Consider the following 19,258-nt stretch of genomic DNA (forward strand, 5'->3'; position numbering starts at 1 on the left):
GGTTCGAATCCTGGACGGTACACATTTTAGCTCGTCGTCGTTGATTTCGCTTAACGTCCCGCTACTGCTGACAGCAATGATCATCTTTCAGTTTACTTCTTGTGATTGTTCATCTATGTTGAGCGGCCTTCAGCTCTGGGCTCGAGGTTAAATATAAAAATGATATACAAATAAAGTGTTCTGTACTAAATGTGATAGTACCCCCGCTTATTCGATTACAATATTTCTCGTACATAGTTCGAAAACCGCAGCAGGTCATGGTACCACGAGACAGACGCAGCACGCTCGGTGGCAAGAAGCAGTGGAATGCTGCAGCTTTACCGGAAAGTGGCGACAGGTATGTGAAACGGTAAGACTTTCCTTTTGTGCCATACGTCGGTCGGTGCGGAATAAGTAAATCAGCGCATCGATGGAGTGTATTCTTGCTAGGTACTACGAAGTTTGGCCGTGCGGTTCTAGGCGCTACAGTCTGGAACCGCGCGACCGCTACGGTCGAAGGTTCAAATCCTGCCTCGGGCATGGATGTGTGTGATATCCTTAGGTTAGTTAGGTTTAAGTAGTTCTAAGTTCTAGGGGACTGATGACCTCAGAAGTTAAGTCCCATAGTGCTCAGAGCCATTTGAACCATTTGAACTACGAAGTTTATAGTGGTTTCCAATGGAGCCTGTAATGTTTCAACACGTAAACGTATATCAGCGGTTGTTATGAAATGACATGAGTAAACGGCAGGTGGGGGGGGGGGGGGGTTGGAGAACGGCGTCAGGCCAACCTTAGGATTGATGGACTACACCACAGAGAAAAACAGAATTAACTTTCAGTATCTTCCACCTACAGAGCAATCGCTGACGGCCGGTTCGTACAACTTAACGTGCAATGACAGACCGACAGGGGTGCGTCGAAAAGGGGTAAGGGGTTACGGCGATAATGCCCCACAAAACAAATTTATCAGAAGCGTTTGTAATTTTATATAGGAGGTGTGTTAGAAGATAAGGGGAAATTTTGTTTTTTGGGGAGAATTTTATGTATTCGTCTGCATCAGTATCAGTCCCTTCAAAAGAGCCAGCGCTTTTTTCAATGCCGGAAACACTTCTGGAGTTTGATCTCTGGGATAGAGTCTAGCTCTATTGGGTGAAGACGAAGAACAAGAAAAAGACTTTTCAAATGCAGCCGGAAACAGCTGAAATAAACGGTACTCTTCTCATTTACACACTGGTGCAGCCATAGTTTGTAGATCAGTGTTGACAATCGCAATATTAAGTGGAAAACTTATAACAATGAGTGCACACGTCGATTTCATATTGTGTAAATTATGACATTATTGAAGTTGTGGCAGCTTGTCGCTATTACAGCTCATACATTAATTGCGTGACGCTCGTAATTTTGAAATTTTTTACATATACTTCTCTGAATTTCCTTCACGTTATGTAACAGCAAGTGTTATTCACTAGTTTAAACAAATTATTACCATTATTACATTAAATCATTCGATATATTTTATGGTGAGTAATGAATTATTTATTATTATTATATTACAATGTTTAATGTATTTTATGATTATTAAAACTGTACACGTCTGTGGCACGCTGAAAATAAGGTCGGAAAATGGGGTGACACACAGAACGATTCGCTGAGAAATGGCGTACATGAGTTCCCTCCCGCCGATGGTCAGCGCAACAGGAAGAACATCCAGCCACAAAGTGCAATAAAATATGTCCAAATCGTGATAAATAGAGTGCGGCGCTGGACCGGATAAACGATAGGAACGAGAGACAGAAAGAGCGTGCAGCCATGCAGTAGCGTCGAGGGCAATGAACGAATGTTACGAGGTACGTAACGCGCACAACCAGTTGTTCGTTTAGGAGGGCTCTGTTCGTTGCGGTCTAAACCCGGCATTACACGACACTCGCCTAATGCGTACAAGTCAGGTGTAGACGACCTTGCCACCTAGCGGCAGAACGGGTGAAACTGCGATTTCAGCAGATGGTTTGTCCACTGGGGAGAAATAGGGAGAGTTGGTATGCCACGGATTCGCGCAAGCACAGGTGTGTGTGCATGCGCAGAACGAAGCACAACGAGCAGCGCGCCTTCTGCTTATTGTTTCCCCGTGTGCCCAGCAGACGTATATATAGACTACTGTCGACTCTTTTAGCTATTGCGTGAGATATTTTACACATTCTTCAGTGAGTAATTTTTTATAAATAGGGCAATGAGACAAAATTCTCTTCTTTGTATTGCCGTTGAGAAAAGCTTTATATCTGATGATAGTTTCCTATTGTTAAATGGTATGAAACACAGAAACTATAAGCTTCCTTATTGACGCGTACGGCAAGGAAATATGTCCATATGATCCTCTAGATACGCTACGCCATAATAATTTACGTCTACAAATGTTTAATTCTGAGTTTGTATGTTTTACGTAAATGTGCATTCAGTTTTACTTTCGATATGCATACATGTCATCTTAATCTGTGAAAGTACCTCACGCGTTTGATTTTCATGCATTTTTTGTATTATTTCAGCATGTCAGGAAGGGCGATGTTGAGAGAAAAGCCACAGGACTCAGAGCAGTTGTGCCGATCACCAACAGTGAGGTCCGTAGAAGCCGTTACACATCTTTCCGTTCGCACTATTGCGAAATAGCTTTCCTTATTACTGTGCCAATTGGACGAATCCCGTCTTGTACTATGGACAAGATGCATCCATTCTGACGAAGTTCCTAAATTCCTGAGAATCTTCGGGCCCCAGTTCGATAGGGAGTATATGTCCCTATCTTCACCCTTCTTCCGAGCCAGGATCGAACCCAAGTCCTACTCCTGGCATGACGTCATTGTTCTACCTTTTTCCTAACGATTATGGCGGACGCTGCCACAGGAAACGCTGTCAAGGCAAATGCTGCATAGAAGATTGCATCCTCCATGTCTAAAATGCGGCGTAACGTAAACATAGATAATCGTTTACTTGTACCAGCATGACATAAAACGAACGCTTTAGTCCACAATTCTACATAATCATAACGTAATTTCATGAAGCTGCACAAAATAACAATAAAAACTTACACTGAAGAGCCAAAGTAACTGGTACACCTGCCTAATGTCGTGCAGGTTGGTTGGTTGGTTTGTGGGGTTAAAGGGACCAGAAATGTCGTGCAGGGCTCCCGCGAGCACGCAGGAGTGTCGCATGGACTCGACTGACGTCTGAAGCAGTGCTGAAGGAAGCAGACACCATGAATTCTGCCGGGCTGTTCATAAATCCGTAAGAGTACGAGGGAGCGGAGTTCTCTTCTGAACAGTACGTTACAAGCCGTCCCAGATATGCTCAATATTGTTCCTGTTTGGGGAGTTTGGTGACCAGCGGAAGTGTTTAAACTCAGAAGAGTATTCCTGGAGCCACTCTGCAGCAATTATGTGGAATGTAGCATTGTCCTGCTGGAATTGCTTGAGTCCGCCGGAATGCACAATGGACATCAATGGATACAGGTGTTCGGACAGGATACTTACGTACGTGTCACCTGTCAGACTCGTATCTAGACGTATCAGGGGTCCCATTCACTCCAGATGGACACGCCCCACACGATTACAGAGCCTTAACCAGCTTGAACAGTCCCATATCGACATGCAGGGTCCATGGATTCATGAGGTTTTCTCCATACCCGTACACGTCCATCCGCTCGATACAATTTGAAACGAGACTCGTCCGACCAGGCAACATATTTGCAGTCATCAACAGTACAACGTCCGCTCCAAAAGCCCATATCGATGATGTTTCGTTGAATGGTTCGCACGCTGACACTTGTTGACGGTCGAGCATTCAAATCTGCAGCAATTTGCGGAAGGACTGCACTTCCGTCACGTTGAACGATTCTCTTCAGTAGTCGTTGGTCCCGTTCTTGCAGGATCTTTTTCCGCCCGCAGCGATGACGGAGATTTGATGTTTTACCGATTTCCTGTTATTCACGATACATTCATGAAATGGCCGTGCGAGAAAATCCCCACTTCATCGCTACGCTGTTTCCCGTCGCTCGTGCGTCGACTATAACACCCCGTTCAGACACACTTAAATCTTGATAACCTGCCGTTGTAGCAGCGAGTAAGCGGTCTAACAACTGCGCCAGGCACTTGTTATATGGACGTTACCGACCGCAGCGTCGTATTCTGCCTGTTTACATATCTCTGCATTTGAATATTCATGCCTATACCAGTTTCTTTGGCGCTTCGGTGTAATAAATGCGAAGCTAGGCCTGATAGAGGTTTTAATATAAATAAATGGCAGCTTTACAAAAATATCAGCTTTCACACTCAATAATGTAACCTACGTAAACAAGCCCGTATTTCCTCATAGCCGGCCGAAGTGGCCGTGCGGTTAAAGGCGCTACAATCTGGAACCGCAAGACCGCTACGGTCGCAGGTTCGAATCCTGCCTCGGGCATGGATGTTTGTGATGTCCTTAGGTTAGTTAGGTTTAACTAGTTCTAAGTTCTAGGGGACTAATGACCTCAGCAGTTGAGTCCCATAGTGCTCAGAGCCATTTGAACCAACCATTTCCTCATAGGCGCACGGAGTGGCCGCACGGTTTGAGGCGTCATGTCACGGATTGCGCGACCACTCCCGGCGGAGGTTCGAGTCCTCCCGCGGGCATGGGTGTAAGTGTGTTGTTCTTAGCATAAGTTAGTTTAAGTAGTGTGTAAGTCTAGGGGCCGATGACCTCAGCAGTTTGGTGCCTTAGGAACTCATACACATTTGAACATTTCCCCTATGTACCCTTGCTGCTCTGGTGCAGATTTACACGTTAGGTGCACAGTGTAATAGGGCTAACGAAAACGTTAGTTCACCTCGATACACTAGGGTTTCCGACTTGTGATTTAGTTTGCAGAGAGTTTTGTGCGTCCACTGCAACCACCGTTTCTTCAACATTATTTTACTTTAGCTAGTGTCGGAACACAGGACAATGAAACGTTTCTTCGCCTCACCCTCTGTCGTAACTCCAATCGCAGCGGCGACCAGAATGCATGCGGTCATTGGAGCACGAGACAAATTCCGCGACCGAACCACAGTGCAATGTGTTCAGAAACCGAAATGGAACAGTAAAATAAATATGCAAATACTGGAAATGATTGCTGAATAAACTAAGAAGTAACGGAGTCTTCTTTCTATGGGCCCCACCTCAGGTAGGATTGGTCTACAATGACAAAGTCGATGAATTCGCGGAGGAGGCCGGTGTTTTTGTCCCTGTAATGAACGGCAGTCTAGGATCCTCCAACAACCAGTTATGGATGCCGCAATTAGCTGAGGAAGAACGGCAAGAGCACTGGTGCCTTTCTGCCACAAAGGTCAACACTGCGCTGCGAGCCGATCAGTAATTAGAAGCACCCCCTGGTTCGAAAATTTCAGTTGAAGAGCAATCTGGTGACTATCTTGGCACGATTGTGTACCGAACATGGTTCTACTCCTTCCCGGTTACGGAGGGTAGGCATCAAGGATAAACGTTCCTGAGACTGTCAGAAGAAAGAACAAGAAGTCGTCAACCACTTGCTGTTTTCCTGCAGTGTTTCCGAAGCACAGTAAAACCGCTTACTGTAAAACGTAATTGAATTTTAGGTGCCCCTTCCAAAAAGAGCTCCTGTTTTATGACGTCATCAAGATCCTAAAAAACCCATTCTTGTTTTCTATGAAATTGTAAGGTCTGTGTACCAAACTTGGTGCTCCGTCTATGGTTCATCCCCATCTCTGTTGAGTTCTTTTTCCTTTGCGTTTTGTCTCTAGTTAACAAGTCAAGATCAAAAATGGTTCAAATGGCTCTGAGCACTATGGGACTTAACATCTGTGGTCATCAGTCCCCTAGAACTTAGAACTACTTAAACCTAACTAACCTAAGGACATCACACACATCCATGCCCGAGGCAGGATTCGAACCTGCGACCGTAGCAGTCCCGCGGTTCCGGACTGAGCGCCTGAACCGCTAGACCACCGCGCCCGGCAAGTCAAGATCCCTTGTACGTATGCAGACGTTGTAGAATAATTTTAAACAGTGGTTCAAACATTTTATGTTGGGATTTTTGTGTATATATGTTTTATATCTGTTCACAGCTGTTGGCAATAAGGTTTAATAAACCAAAGTCAAATAAAAAATAAAAAGCCCGCGACTGATCACTCTGTTGATGAACTAGGAAGCACTTGTTGGCGGAACCAGATTAAGTCACAGTACAGCTGATTAAAAACAAATCTTAATAACAATGGTCGAGAGCCTGACTTTGGCCACCGAGATATGCCCTGTAGCTGCCTAACTTCATTCAGAAATATTCCAAGGCCCGACCACTGGACTTGAAAACTGCTAACAATTTTAATTATTCGTCTGTTTTAAAATAAATGATGTGACGACAAAGTTGCTAAACGTGCGTGTTGTAATTGATCATACCTCAAAAGAAATGCTTTCGTTAGTTACAACACATGCTGAATGAAATAATTACTTAAATGTGATCACATCAGCGGACCCCGCCAGCACGCGGTACAAACGCTAAGGAAGAAGAAGAAGAAGAAGAAGAAGACTTAAATGTGATCACACTTATCGCATAATTCAGATATAAGTTTGCAACTCGAGGTTTTATAAACAGTATGACTGCTTAAGTAATTGAAATTTACCTATTCTACGAAACGTTTCAACACTTGTCAGCAAAAAACCGGAAAGCAGATAACTTCTCACTCGCAATCAGGAAACGCAGCTGCAGATTTTTCCAGTTTTCCACAGTGGGAGAAACGCTTGGTGCATTACTGTGGATCACCAACCTCCGAAACCAGAAATCGACAGTAGGCCGCTCCAGAATCTGCTCCTACCCACCGGGGAGCGCGCGATTCCAGTACCTAGTAGGGAGACTCCGCAATTTCGACAGATTCACAAGACTGTTGTAGCATTTGGGCTTTTCGGCCTGCCATTCCCAGAAAGAGAAGTTCTGGCATTTCCAGTGGCCATTTCCTCTCCGCGCCCACAGCACTCGTCTGGAAAGTGCTGAGTCCCTACAGTACTTCCGGAGATCAGCCTTCGCGTACAGAAAGAAAAACCGCGGCGGGAACTTTTATTTATAGTACGTACAGATACGCAACAATGTTCATTACTGGAGAAATATTTTTTTTTAATATAGGACAATTTTTTGCAGAGAAAGAACTGCGTGAAACGTTATAATTGAAAGATGTAAGAAATAGTAAATAAGAAAGCAAGAAGAATGAAGTTCTAAGTATCGTACGTCATACCGACGTGCCAAAACTATCATTACGTCTGCACTTTGCGTAAGACTGAGAGAGCATCTCCCGTTTGCGTCAGCCAAACTACCGACACAGCAGTCTACTTAACTCTTGCAATATCAAGGGCTGGCGGGGGAGGGGGGGGCGGAGAGGGGGAGGGGAGGGACCAAGGGCTGGCGGGGGGGGGGGACGACGGGGTGGGGCGGGGGCACTTCCAGCGAGCCTTTTCAAAATATTGCTTTCTACTTTGGAACTTTATATTTTGAAACGCTGAATGAAATATTTATTGTTTTTAATGATTTCTTATATCAGATTCCGTAACTCTTTTAAATTTGAAACTTCCTGCCAGATGAAAACTGTGTGCCGGACCGAGACTCGAACTCGGGACGTTTGCCTTTCGCGGGAAGTGCTCTACCGACTGAGCTCCCCAAGCATTTGTTAATAAAAAACCCAAAAGTTTAAGTGTTAGTAGTGAATGCGACTTTTCGCAACAGATGTCATATTCAGTCTTATAACTCTTCTTACACATCTACACTCATGCTCATAAATTAAGAATAACTGCAGAATGTGGTGCCACACAACGTGGCACTAAACAAAACTGGCGCTAATAGCATAGGCACATAGGGAACCCACACAACACAGACATGTAAGTCCACGATATTGGTGATAAGTTGAGAAAACCGTCCCAAAACACATGTGCTACAAAACGCCACTGTTTCCTCCGCATGTAACCCGACATCACTATGGGATATGATCACCATGCACACGTAAACAGGCCGCACAAAGGGTTGGCATACTCTGGATCAGGTGGTCGAGCAGCTGCTGGGGTATAGCCTCCCATTCTTGCACCAGTGCCTTTCGGGGCTCCTGAAGTGTCGTAGGGGTTTGAGGACGTGCAGCGATACGTCGACCGAGAGCATCCCATATGTGCTGGATGGGGTTTAGGCCTGGAGAACAGGCAGGCCACTCCATTCGCCTGATATCTTCTGTTTCAAGGTACTCCTCCACGATGGCAGCTCGGTAGGGCCGTTCGTTATCATCCATCAGGAGGAAGATGAGACCCACTGCACCCCTGAAAAGGCGGACATACTGGTACAAAATGACGTCCCGATACTCCTGACCTGTTACAGTTTCTCTGTCAAAGACATGGAGGGGTGTACGTGCACCAATCATAATCCCACCCCACACCGACAAACCAGGACCTCCACACATGTCCCCTTCAAGGACACTAAGGGGTTAGTATCTGGTTCCTTGTTAGCGCCAGATGAAAACCCGGAGAGAATCACTGTTCAGACTATACCTGGACTCGTCCGTGAATATAACCTGGGACCATTGTTCCAATGACCATGTACTGTGTTCTTGATACCAGGCTTTACGGGCTCTCCTGTGACGAGGGGTCAGTGGAATGCATCTTGCAGGTCTCCGGGCGAATGAACCGTGTCTGTTCAGTCGTCTATAGACTGTGTGTCTGCAGACAACTGTTCCATTGGCTGTGGTAAGGTCCCGAGCAAGGCTTCCTTCAGTACTCCGTGGCCGTCTGCGGGCAATGATGGTGAGATATCGGTCTTCTTGTGGTATTGTACACTGTGGACGTACCGTACTGTAGCGCCTAGACACGTTTCCTGTCTGCTAGAATCGTTGCCATAATCGTGAGATCTTACGTTGTGGCACACGGAGGGCCCGTGCCACAACCTGCCGTGTTTGACCAGCCTCCAGTCGCCCTAGTATTCTACCCCTCATAACGTCATCAACATGTGTTCTTGAGGCATTTTCACACACAGTCACAATTAGCACGTCTGAAAACGTCTCCACACTTACTCGCTGCACTGTAGTCTGACATGCACCAACACACCTCTGCGTATGTGGACTGCTGCCAGCGCCAACGTGCGACGACCTCAGATCAAATGCACCGCATGGTCATACCCCGAAGTGATTTAAACCCGCAAACCGGCCACCAGAGCGATGTTTCACCATGTATCAGCATTATCATTAATTTATGAGCATGAGTGTACTTAGCTTTAAAACGTATGATGTGAATGAAAATCAACGACTATTAACGGATTTCGCGTCTTTTTTTAAATTTCTTGTGGTGGTTGCAAACATTACGGAAAATGCGTTGGAATTGCTAAGATTGTGCTAAATGATATTTTCGGAATCTGGCCGGCCGAAGTGGCCGTGCGGTTAAAGGCGCTGCAGTCTGGAACCGCAAGACCGCTACGGTCGCAGGTTCGAATCCTGCCTCGGGCATGGATGTTTGTGATGTCCTTAGGTTAGTTAGGTTTAACTAGTTCTAAGTTCTAGGGGACTAATGACCTCAGCAGTTGAGTCCCATAGTGCTCAGAGCCATTTGAACCATTTTTTTTTTCGGAATCTGCACCCTACTTACGCATCAGTACCTATTTACAAAGTGTATTGTTAACAAAGTTTTTTTTTGGTGCTCAACTGTTGATACACTACACAATTAGAATGCAGACAATTGTACGTAGAAGCAGAGCTCTAGCAGAGACCAGTTTACAACTAAGAAAGAGACAGGCGATTCGTCTGTCATTCCGATGCCGCACTAAACCGATGGTTTGCAAAGGTGTTAATCACATGTTTGACTGCCATCCTATTTTCCGTAATTAATTTCCTAATTTATCAAAAAAATGGTTCAAATGGCTCTGAGCACTATGGGACTCAACTGCTGTGGTCATCAGTCCCCTAGAACTTAGAACTACTTAAACCTAACTAACCTAAGGACATCACACACATCCATGCCCGAGGCAGGATTCGAACCTGCGACCGGAGCAGCAGCGCGGCTCCGGACTGGAGCGCCTAGAACCGCACGGCCACCGCGGCCGGCTCCTAATTTATCATTTCTTGCTATGATTTAAGTTTGTATTTGTTTCTCTAGTGGGTATTTTTCACCAGTTCTTTTCAGTGAGTGATTCTTATCTCTTCTATGAGCATTACCCCTGATATCAGCGAATTCCCACAACAAAGTTTAGCACATAAATTAAATTTAGATAGAAAAAAATCCCAATGAAGAATAAATGGTATATCAGTTCAACATTAAAACAAACGAAACTTAGGTGATTTAATCAGAAGGAGCCAATGAGGCTGCTTGGCAAAGCTTAAATGACTCGTAACTATCTTTTATATACTCGGTTCGATGCTGATCAGTGTTCGTGATGAGTATTGCTTTAAAATCATATGCTTCACCGTTTTCGTTTTTATTGTTACCGTTCACGAAAATGTAGCTTCACACTAGCGAATGAAACTGATATTCTTAGGGCTTTTTGATAACAGTAGATACGTGCCAGGATCCTCTGCCAAAGCGCCGCCACTTCCATTTTCATCAAAATCTGTTTTCAGCATGTCGTCACAGGGTCCAAGACAAATAAAATGGTAAAAATGACTTTGAGCACGTTTGGTCAAGAAAGTCCAGAAGATAAGAAAAGCCTCATGTGCTGATGGCGTTATAAAAGATGCAGCGTCAGCGTAGACGAAATGATAGGAAAAGTTCAGGGGAATCCGTTTTCTAGCAGTGAATATCGAATGTGTTATGCTGAAGATAATGGTCTAATAAGTGTGAGAGTCTAAAGAAAGAGTCTTTTATAAAGAACAAATAATTTGTAGACGTGAATAAACGATATTCGAACTATTTTGTGTTTTTAACTCTCAGAAAATTCCGCTTTACCTTCGTGGAGGTACCGTAATTAAGACAGCTTGGGAACGATTGCTGTAAAGAGAATGAGAAAAGAAAGATGAGGTAGAGATGACACGAACAGATTTAAGCTTTGTTGATGTGGATAAAAGCAAGACAGTGCCCATAAGAATGAAATAGAACCATATAGTATGTAGAGTAATGGTGAACTCGGACCAGGTACATCGTTAAAGTAACTTGGGCTAACTGTACGCAGTGCGTCGGAAGTATTAAATTACTATCTGATCAGAAGTGTCCTGACACGTTTATACGGGGCGCCTTCACTTTCCGCCTTTATGATGGTTTGAGCTCTGCTGTGCTCGCTTCTAGTGCGTTCTCTGGATGTCTCTGGAGGAATGGCAGCCCATTCTTCTTCAAGAGTCGAAACCAGAGAAGGTAGTGGTGCTGGATGCTGGGGCCTGGAGCTAAGTCGACGTTCCACCTCATCCCAAAGTTATTCTGTTGGGTTCAGCTCGAGACTCTAGACAAGCCAGTCCACAGAGTACTGCCTTACGGTGCTCCTTATGGCAGGGTCCATTCTCATTCTTACACAAGTGACCATCGTCTACGAACCGTTCCTTCAATGTACGCAGTACACAGTATTGTAAGATGTGTTCATATCCTTCCGCATGTTGCGTTTACTTAAGCACAGTTAAGGTACAACCCCCCAAGAGCGAAAAACACCCCGTACTGTAACACTGCCTCCTCTATACTCTGCTTTTGGCACTACACATGATATCAGGTGACGTTATCCATCGTCAACCAACTTAATAGCTTTAACAGCAAGCTGTTGTGGCAGCCCACATATTCACTACACGTACTAGTACTGCGAGGTACGCGCATCCACTGGATTGTGGTTGACTGTACCGATACAGCAACGTGAACAAGTTACTTCCCGATAAGGACGGATATGTGACTAGCGTTGTCAAGTAATACAAGTTGAAAGCCGAAATCCATCGACAAAAGTTTGGAGGTAGTTCAGAGATATTTACTGAGCATTTTGATATAAGGGGCTGAAACTAGTTACAGAGTACTTGTATTTTGTTCGATTTTTTACCGTGACTTATCTTTATATTGCAATGTAAATACCTGCACAACAATACAAACATCGATCGTATGCGTTCGATGTCTTGTGTGGAAATGTCATGTGGCTAGGGCCTCCCGTCGGGTAGACCGTTCACCGTAGACTTTCGAGTTGACAACATCCAGTCCTTGAGCGCAGAAAATCTCCGACCTAGCCGGGAATCGAACCCGGGCCCTTAGGGTTGACATTCTGTCGCGGTGACCAACAGGTACTGGGGGCGGACTGTGTGGAAATAACGTTGCTCCATTCGTACACGGTACTTGCTATTGGTGCATTACTCTGTGATTTATGTCCGACGTTTTTATTATTGCCTATTAAAAGATCCTCGAGTATTTTTTTTAGAAAAGGTAACTGGGGCAACAAACCGAATATACAGGGTGAAGCGAAACTCGCGCAGTCGGGCTTCGCAGCGCGACTCCTCAAATGACAGCGATAAAAAAATGTCTATCTCAAAATTTCGTCCAGTGAATACATCCAGCAGAAAAAGGACGTTAAAGACTGGTAATGTGGCAACACTGTACCCACACGCATGGTTACTATCCCTGTCAGCTCAAGTCACTTCTGCTGTACAGTTTGTGCGGTGGGTAGAGTTTTGGATTGGCATGCAGGAGATCGATGGTTCGATCCTCTACAGAGACATATCTTTTTTATTTGCTAAGTGTAGTCCAGGTGGTATGGTATCTAGCATCTTAAATCTCAAGAGCAACTGCAGTAGGTCCTCTAAAAAACATTTGCACTTACATACTACAAATGTAGAACTGGAAGATTGCTCGGCTTCTTTCTAAGTCGTGAGCGTGAATTTATTCACACCACTTCATGTACCAGTTGCGAAACCTGTTTTCTTTGAACCCTCCTCCAATGGCCCTATAGATTAGTACCAACTATTATTCTTGCCTCGTTCAGGTCCATTCCATTCCATTAGGGCCTTAATTTAGCAGTAGGACTAGCAACGTGCTTTGCGAATAATATCCAAAAAAAGTGTCAAATCTTATGGGACTTAACTGCTAAGGTCATCAGTCCCTAAGCTTACACACTACTTAACCTAAATTATCCTAAGGACAAACACACTCACCCATGCCCGAGGGAGGACTCGAACCTCCACCGGGACCAGCCGCACAGTCCATAACTGCAGCGCCCTAGACCGCACGGCTAATCCCGCGCGGCGAGTAATGTCCAAACTCGGTCACTATTTGTACGGGTATGTGTTATCACCATGCTCCCACTAATTATGCCTTTCAACATTGAGTCTGGTAACTGCATGCTGTTTAGTATGTACCTCAATGCATTTCTATTATTATTATTACTATTATTATTATTATTATTATTATCATTGTTACTGTGGACGCAGCTTTGATGCGAAGGGTCCAGAGCTGTACGATCCGGCGGATTGCGCAATGTAGAGCATCTGTTGTTCTGAGGACAACGTATTCTGAAGGTCATGCGGTCATTAATATGGACATTATTATTGTCACTGGTTGCTAATGTGCGACATCTGAGCGCTCATATTACTTGTAATATAAATGACAAGTAGACGCTGCGTTATTGTACTGTGCTGTCCGCAGCTCGCGCTCTTGCGGTAGCGTTCTCGCTTCCCGCACACGGCGTCAGGGATTTTTCTCTGCCTCGAGATGACTGGGTGTCGTGTGTCTTTCATCATCATTGACTCGCAAGTCGCCGAAGTGGCGTCAGCTAAAAAGGACTTGCCGTACTGGCGGCCGAACAACCTCGCATGGACTCTCCCGGCCAACAATGCCATACGATCATTTCGTTTCATGTACTGTGCTATCATCTTTAGCATCTCGAAATAGATATTGTTTTTGTAGTTATTCTGTCCTGTGAGAGGTCATTTGTTTCAACTGTCTATTTCTTCTTTGTCTACCCACGTATTTGTTATGTTCAGCGTTACAAAATGTTGTAAATTTAGGATACATGTGACCTAGGAAATTTGTGTGTATTACGGTATGAAATGTCAGAATGAAATTAGCAAATAAAAAAAAAGTGCCCCAACCCAGGATCGAACCTTCGACGTCCTGCATACTAATCCAAAACTCTACCGATTGCACCAACTGTATAACACGGATAATATATGGTAGCAGAACTAGTAACCCTACATGTGGTTACAGTGTTGCCAGATTGCCACCCTTTAACGTCCTTTTTTCTGCCGGGTGTACTCGCCGGACGAAATTTTGTGACAGACATTTTTTTATCGCTGGCGTATGAGGAGTCGCGCTACGAAGACCTGGTGTGCGAATTTCGCTTCGCCCTGCTAAAAATTACATTATTATACTGTAACGAGTCAGTTTGTACTAAAATACTCTAAAAATATCACTGAACACCTCCGATATTTTGGCGCGTATCGTACACCCTGCACTTAAAGGAAAGTTGGTAGCCCTGTTTCTACGTCTGGAAGATGACGTCTATTCAAATTTCGCGCCAGTCGCATAACAGTGGCTCTAGTAGCGCCACTATGAGGATGCAAATCAGGTTAGCTTTAAATATACGCTGTAACGGTCGTGAGTGTTAGTTACCTTTGAGAGTGGACGTGGTGAGTTGATGTCAAACATGAAGGCCTTCAAGGCGACAAAGACACCATCATCAACCGTTCACTGAATTTGAACGAGGTCGCGTAATAGGGCTTCAAGGAGCTGGATGTTCCTTCTGCGATAAAGCAGAAGGCTTGGCTGGTATGTGGCCACTGTACATGACTACTGGCACCGATGGCCACCAAAAATGGACTGCTGGCTTCGCATTTTGAGTGGACTTGACTGCAGAGTATTTACGGTAAGAAATTGTAAGATAGCTTCTTTCTGATTTGATGATGATACATTTGAAAAGAAAACATCGCGTTATAGGATGGACAGATTCTGACAAAGACAGTCCAGTTCTCTAAACTGACTGCCATTAAACAAAACGCAAAGTTTCAAGAATACATTGTACAACGATAGTTTCCTAATCGTTTTGAGGACACTGTCTGTCTTACACTTGCTGTCGAGCTGTCTAAGAGACAGTTTGCCGTTTCCGTTGCAGCGCCCCTTTGCACGTGCAGACGTAACTGGCTGACCTGTAAGGTAATTCCCGTTTTAACCACAAATTCTTATACGTTAAAACTGTTCAGATGGCTACACGGCTACCATCAGGTAGACGTTCGAAGTCTTCATTATGAAATTAAATAAGTCACGATTCCGTGGCAAGTTGAGTGCGAAACTACGTGAAATTGTCTGCGTCTATCTGCATACCGGCAGTTTGCACTAGATAAAGATTGTATTATGTCTTCAGCGCGCCAAAAATAAGTGAATAACACTCAAAATTTGTTTTGATTGCGATGTTGTTGAGAAACGTGGAATATAAAACGAAGTCGTAGCAGTGCCTCTGCGTTGCCATTTAAAGGCGGCGCGTTGGCAGCTTTCTCGTCTTCCCTCTCTCCTCCCTCAGACAGCACGGCGTGGCGACGGTGGAAATGTGAAGCGAGATCGAGAGCTTTAGCACACACGTCCAGGCACGGCCGGCGAGCCGAAATGCTTCAGTGTAGTTTCGCACTTTTCGTGGGACATGCTGGGGGCGCAGGCACGCTATTGCAGCCCAGCACGTAAGTTGCTGCGGTGGGGAAGGAGAAAGGGTGGGGAGTGGGGGGGGGGGGGGGTATAAGGACAGAAGGCGAGAGAGACGAGGGGACGGGGAGGGGAAATAAACTCCACTTTGTTCTCGCAGGCAGGCAATACACTAAAATCTACGTTGCAATCACACTAAAATACCATAAAGCGCTATTATAGATGATTCCTTTGTTTTCAACGCTCTATATCTGCCACAGTATCACATGCAGAAGTACGACTGATGCATGAATAGAACCGTTAAGTCACCAAGTTTGCATTTTACGCCGTCACAGTCTTCTCCTAGAAGAAAAACCACCCACACAGCTTCGTCTTTGACACTGCACAAATCTGGTTCACACGCCACAACTTCATGCCTTCAGTGCCTCACAGTCTCACATCGCGATGATTAACCTCTCCAGATAAATCGAAAGTTGTTTCAACGCTGAATATCAGCTCCGAACCTAAGTGTTCATCGTCAAGTGCTTCCTGCATTGACGTGTGGAAACGAAGGCTCCAGGGCACGAAACTTCCATTCTCCCTCTCGACTGTAGCATCTGGCATACCTGGCCGACCGATATTTTTCTGTTTGCAGAGACAACCACTGCCACTAAATTGTTGATACCAAGGCAAAGTGCTCTCTTTATATGGCGGTTTTTTCCCATAATTCCTTCTGAATGCATATCGCACTGTTGTAACAGATAAACATCTCGCATACTCGTATTCCAAGACACAGAATCAGGTTTCTTGCTGTGTTGCCATTTAGTCACGGCACTGGTGAGCACAGCGCAAACCCAGAGAGGTTATGATTCTGTCCTTGCATCTGTCATATTTGTAAATGCAATACTGTAGAGCATATAGAACTTTGAAAACGAGTGACTCGTGGATAGTGACCCTGTTTTGCTACGGCAGCGTGTATTGCTTCTGTGCTCAGTTTTGCAGCAGGTGATACTCTCCAACTTCCGCCAACTATTTCACTCCCAGAGAAGTGCCGGGCTATGCTGAGTGTACAGTACTACAGGGCAAGACCAACTGTGCATAGCTCCTCCAAGTACTGATCAGCCTTCCACCACTTTACTGGTAACCATCCCACTCCACATTACCCTATTCTCCACGACAATCGCCACTTCCCTGACAACCTCAGGAAGGCTAACCATTTTTCTTTCCACCTATCTGAGGTCTTCTCCATTTCTCACGATCCCCGTCTTGATTACTCCTTCTTCCCTATCACCCTTCAACGCACTGATACGTCTGTTCCACTGCTTGCTCCTAGTTTTCAGTACTTGGATCAGTAACCCACCTCAGACATAAATCCTCCCCTCACCACACATGACACCACACTCGTCCGCTCCAAACGCAACACTGCCCCTGGTCATGATGGTGTCATCTACCGCCACCTCAAGGAAGCCCCTCCATCCTTCCTGGCTGCCCTGTACAATGTCCTCCTCTCCACTGGCTTTTACCCTGACCTGTGGAAAACTTCCTGTGTCCTGCTTTTCCCTAAGCCCAACAAACTCCCCCTCCAACACCTCTTCCTATCGTCCCATCTGCCTCACCTCTGTGTACAGTAAGGTCTTCGAGTCCATCCTCTCCTGCTGTATTCATCACTACCTTAACTAGCACCACCTACTTCCCCTTACCCAGTGTGGCTTCTAGCCCACCTTCTCAGCTGACAACCAACTCCTTAACCTTACCAATCTTCTTTCCCTCCAAGTTAACTCCCATTGCTCTGCTATCTGTGTTAACCTCCAGAACGCCTATCCCTTCAAACTCCAGACCTATGCTCTCCCTATAAATATAGTCCATCTCATTGCTTCCTTCTCCTGTCGCCCCTCCTTTGTCACTACCCATAATTCCAACTCACGAACTTTCTATCCTACTGCTGGCGTGCCCAAAGGCTCCATCCTTTCCCCTCTCCTCTATCTCCTGTATACTGCTGATATACCCAAACCTCCCCCACCTCATCATCTCCTCCAATTTGCTGATTACACCGCCTTCCTGGCGCTTTATCCCACCCTTCAACGGTTCTAATGTACCCTCCAAACCCAACTTGATAAGTTCACCAATTGGTGCAACCAGTGGTTCCTTTGTATCAACCCCTCCAAGACCCAGGCAATCATCATAGGCTGCACCATCTGATCCTTCCATGATTTCTACATAACCATTTATGGTCGTGTTATCTACCTTACTCCTACCCTAAAATATCTTGGCCTCACCCTTGACTGCCACCTCACCTGTACTCCCCATCTTACTATCAAACACAAAGCCTAACAATAGACTCTGCATCGTGAAACTCCTGGCTGGCCAGACATGAGGACTGCATCCTTCCACCGTCCTTCACACCTTCAAATCCTTTTGTTATGCCAGTATTGATTGAATTTCCGCCTCTCCCAGGTTCTACAAAGCCTTCCAAATCCTAGAGCGTCATTGCCTCGCCCTCTGTATCCACCTTCCGCCTCCCACACACTCTTCTACGACCTCATCCCTTCCCCCCACCTTCTTCTTTTCCTTGAACACATCTGCACCCTGTACATCATCTGCAGACTCGATCCCCTCACCCCCTGGCATCCCCCTTCCTCACCACCCCCAGCCAATTGCCACACCTTTACCGTTGTGTCCTGCCCTCTCTCCATCTCCACACCCTCCACCTCCTTTCCCAATACAACTTCTGGAACCTGCCCCTCCCAGATGATGAGCTTCGCCCTTACATCTACCCCCTTTTACTAACTCTAATCCCACTGTCCTCCCCCTACTCCTCAGGACCCCTCTCCCCTTCCCATCCCTTCCGCTGAGCGGTTTTCCTTTCGCCTATCCCCCACCCTTTCCTGTGCATCCCTCTCTGTCTCTGCACTCCGTCCTGCCTTGTTTTCCCTCTTCCTCTCCCACCCCGACCGCCTTGTGCCTCTTGGTGCACCCCCTGCCCTCCTTCTTCCTCTTCCTCCTGCCTCCCCAGCCCCACCCCCCCCGCCACCACACCTTCTTCCCTCCTTTTCCCTCCTCCGGCCTCCAGTTCCTCGGCAGGTCCCTACCAGTAGTTTTTATTCTTCGTGGATCCTCCATCATTTCCATTAGTTTTTGTTGGTGTCTCACTCTGTATGATTTTTATACTGTGGCTGGCTTACTCCTGTGATTTTAAGTGCACCACGAATTGCCGGCTGTGTTCTTTTAACCTTAGGTCGACTTTTTAGCTGTCCCCTTGTGAATATACACGTATTAGTGTATATTTTATCTTCCATTATCTCCATTTCTGTGTTTTTATGTCCCTGTTTTACTCGCCCTTTTATGTATGAGATCCACCTTTTTATATGTTTGTAAATCCACTCAGCTGAAGAGTGGTGGGCTGTGCCACTGCCAGCCCTCCCCTCCTCATATGGGACAGGGGCATGAAATTACAATAAAAGAAAAAAAACAACTTTACACCCAGCCATTTTGGTCACGTGGGCAGGTTCCCTTTCGAAGCAGTGCACTTCACTGCTGGGCAACCTGCTTGCAACACAGAAAATGATCACGGAAAATGCCTTCACGGGTGGCCACTAGGGCTCGTTTTTAACGTCATTAATCTACTGGCAATGACAACCAGTAAGAGTATTGAAGGAAAGACTGACAGAATGTGCACTGTCAGATTAAAGCAGGAGGACAAGACGTCCATACCAAAGATGCAGAAGTTAAA

General features: G+C 45.6%; 1 protein-coding gene across 1 annotated transcript in view; it reads left to right on the forward strand.

Annotated features, from left to right (window-relative positions):
- The first annotated feature begins 257 nt into the window (after positions 1-257).
- The window catches only part of LOC124613279 (nematocyst expressed protein 3-like), a 34,097-nt gene continuing 15,096 nt past the window's right edge, over positions 258-19,258 (forward strand). Inside the window, exon 1 of the mRNA XM_047141973.1 lies at positions 258-337. Coding sequence (XP_046997929.1) covers positions 258-337 — 80 coding nt within the window. The remainder of the gene's footprint in view (positions 338-19,258) is intronic.

The sequence above is a fragment of the Schistocerca americana genome, chromosome 4, assembly GCF_021461395.2.
Source record: "Schistocerca americana isolate TAMUIC-IGC-003095 chromosome 4, iqSchAmer2.1, whole genome shotgun sequence".
In the NCBI taxonomy this organism is placed as follows: domain Eukaryota; kingdom Metazoa; phylum Arthropoda; class Insecta; order Orthoptera; family Acrididae; genus Schistocerca; species Schistocerca americana.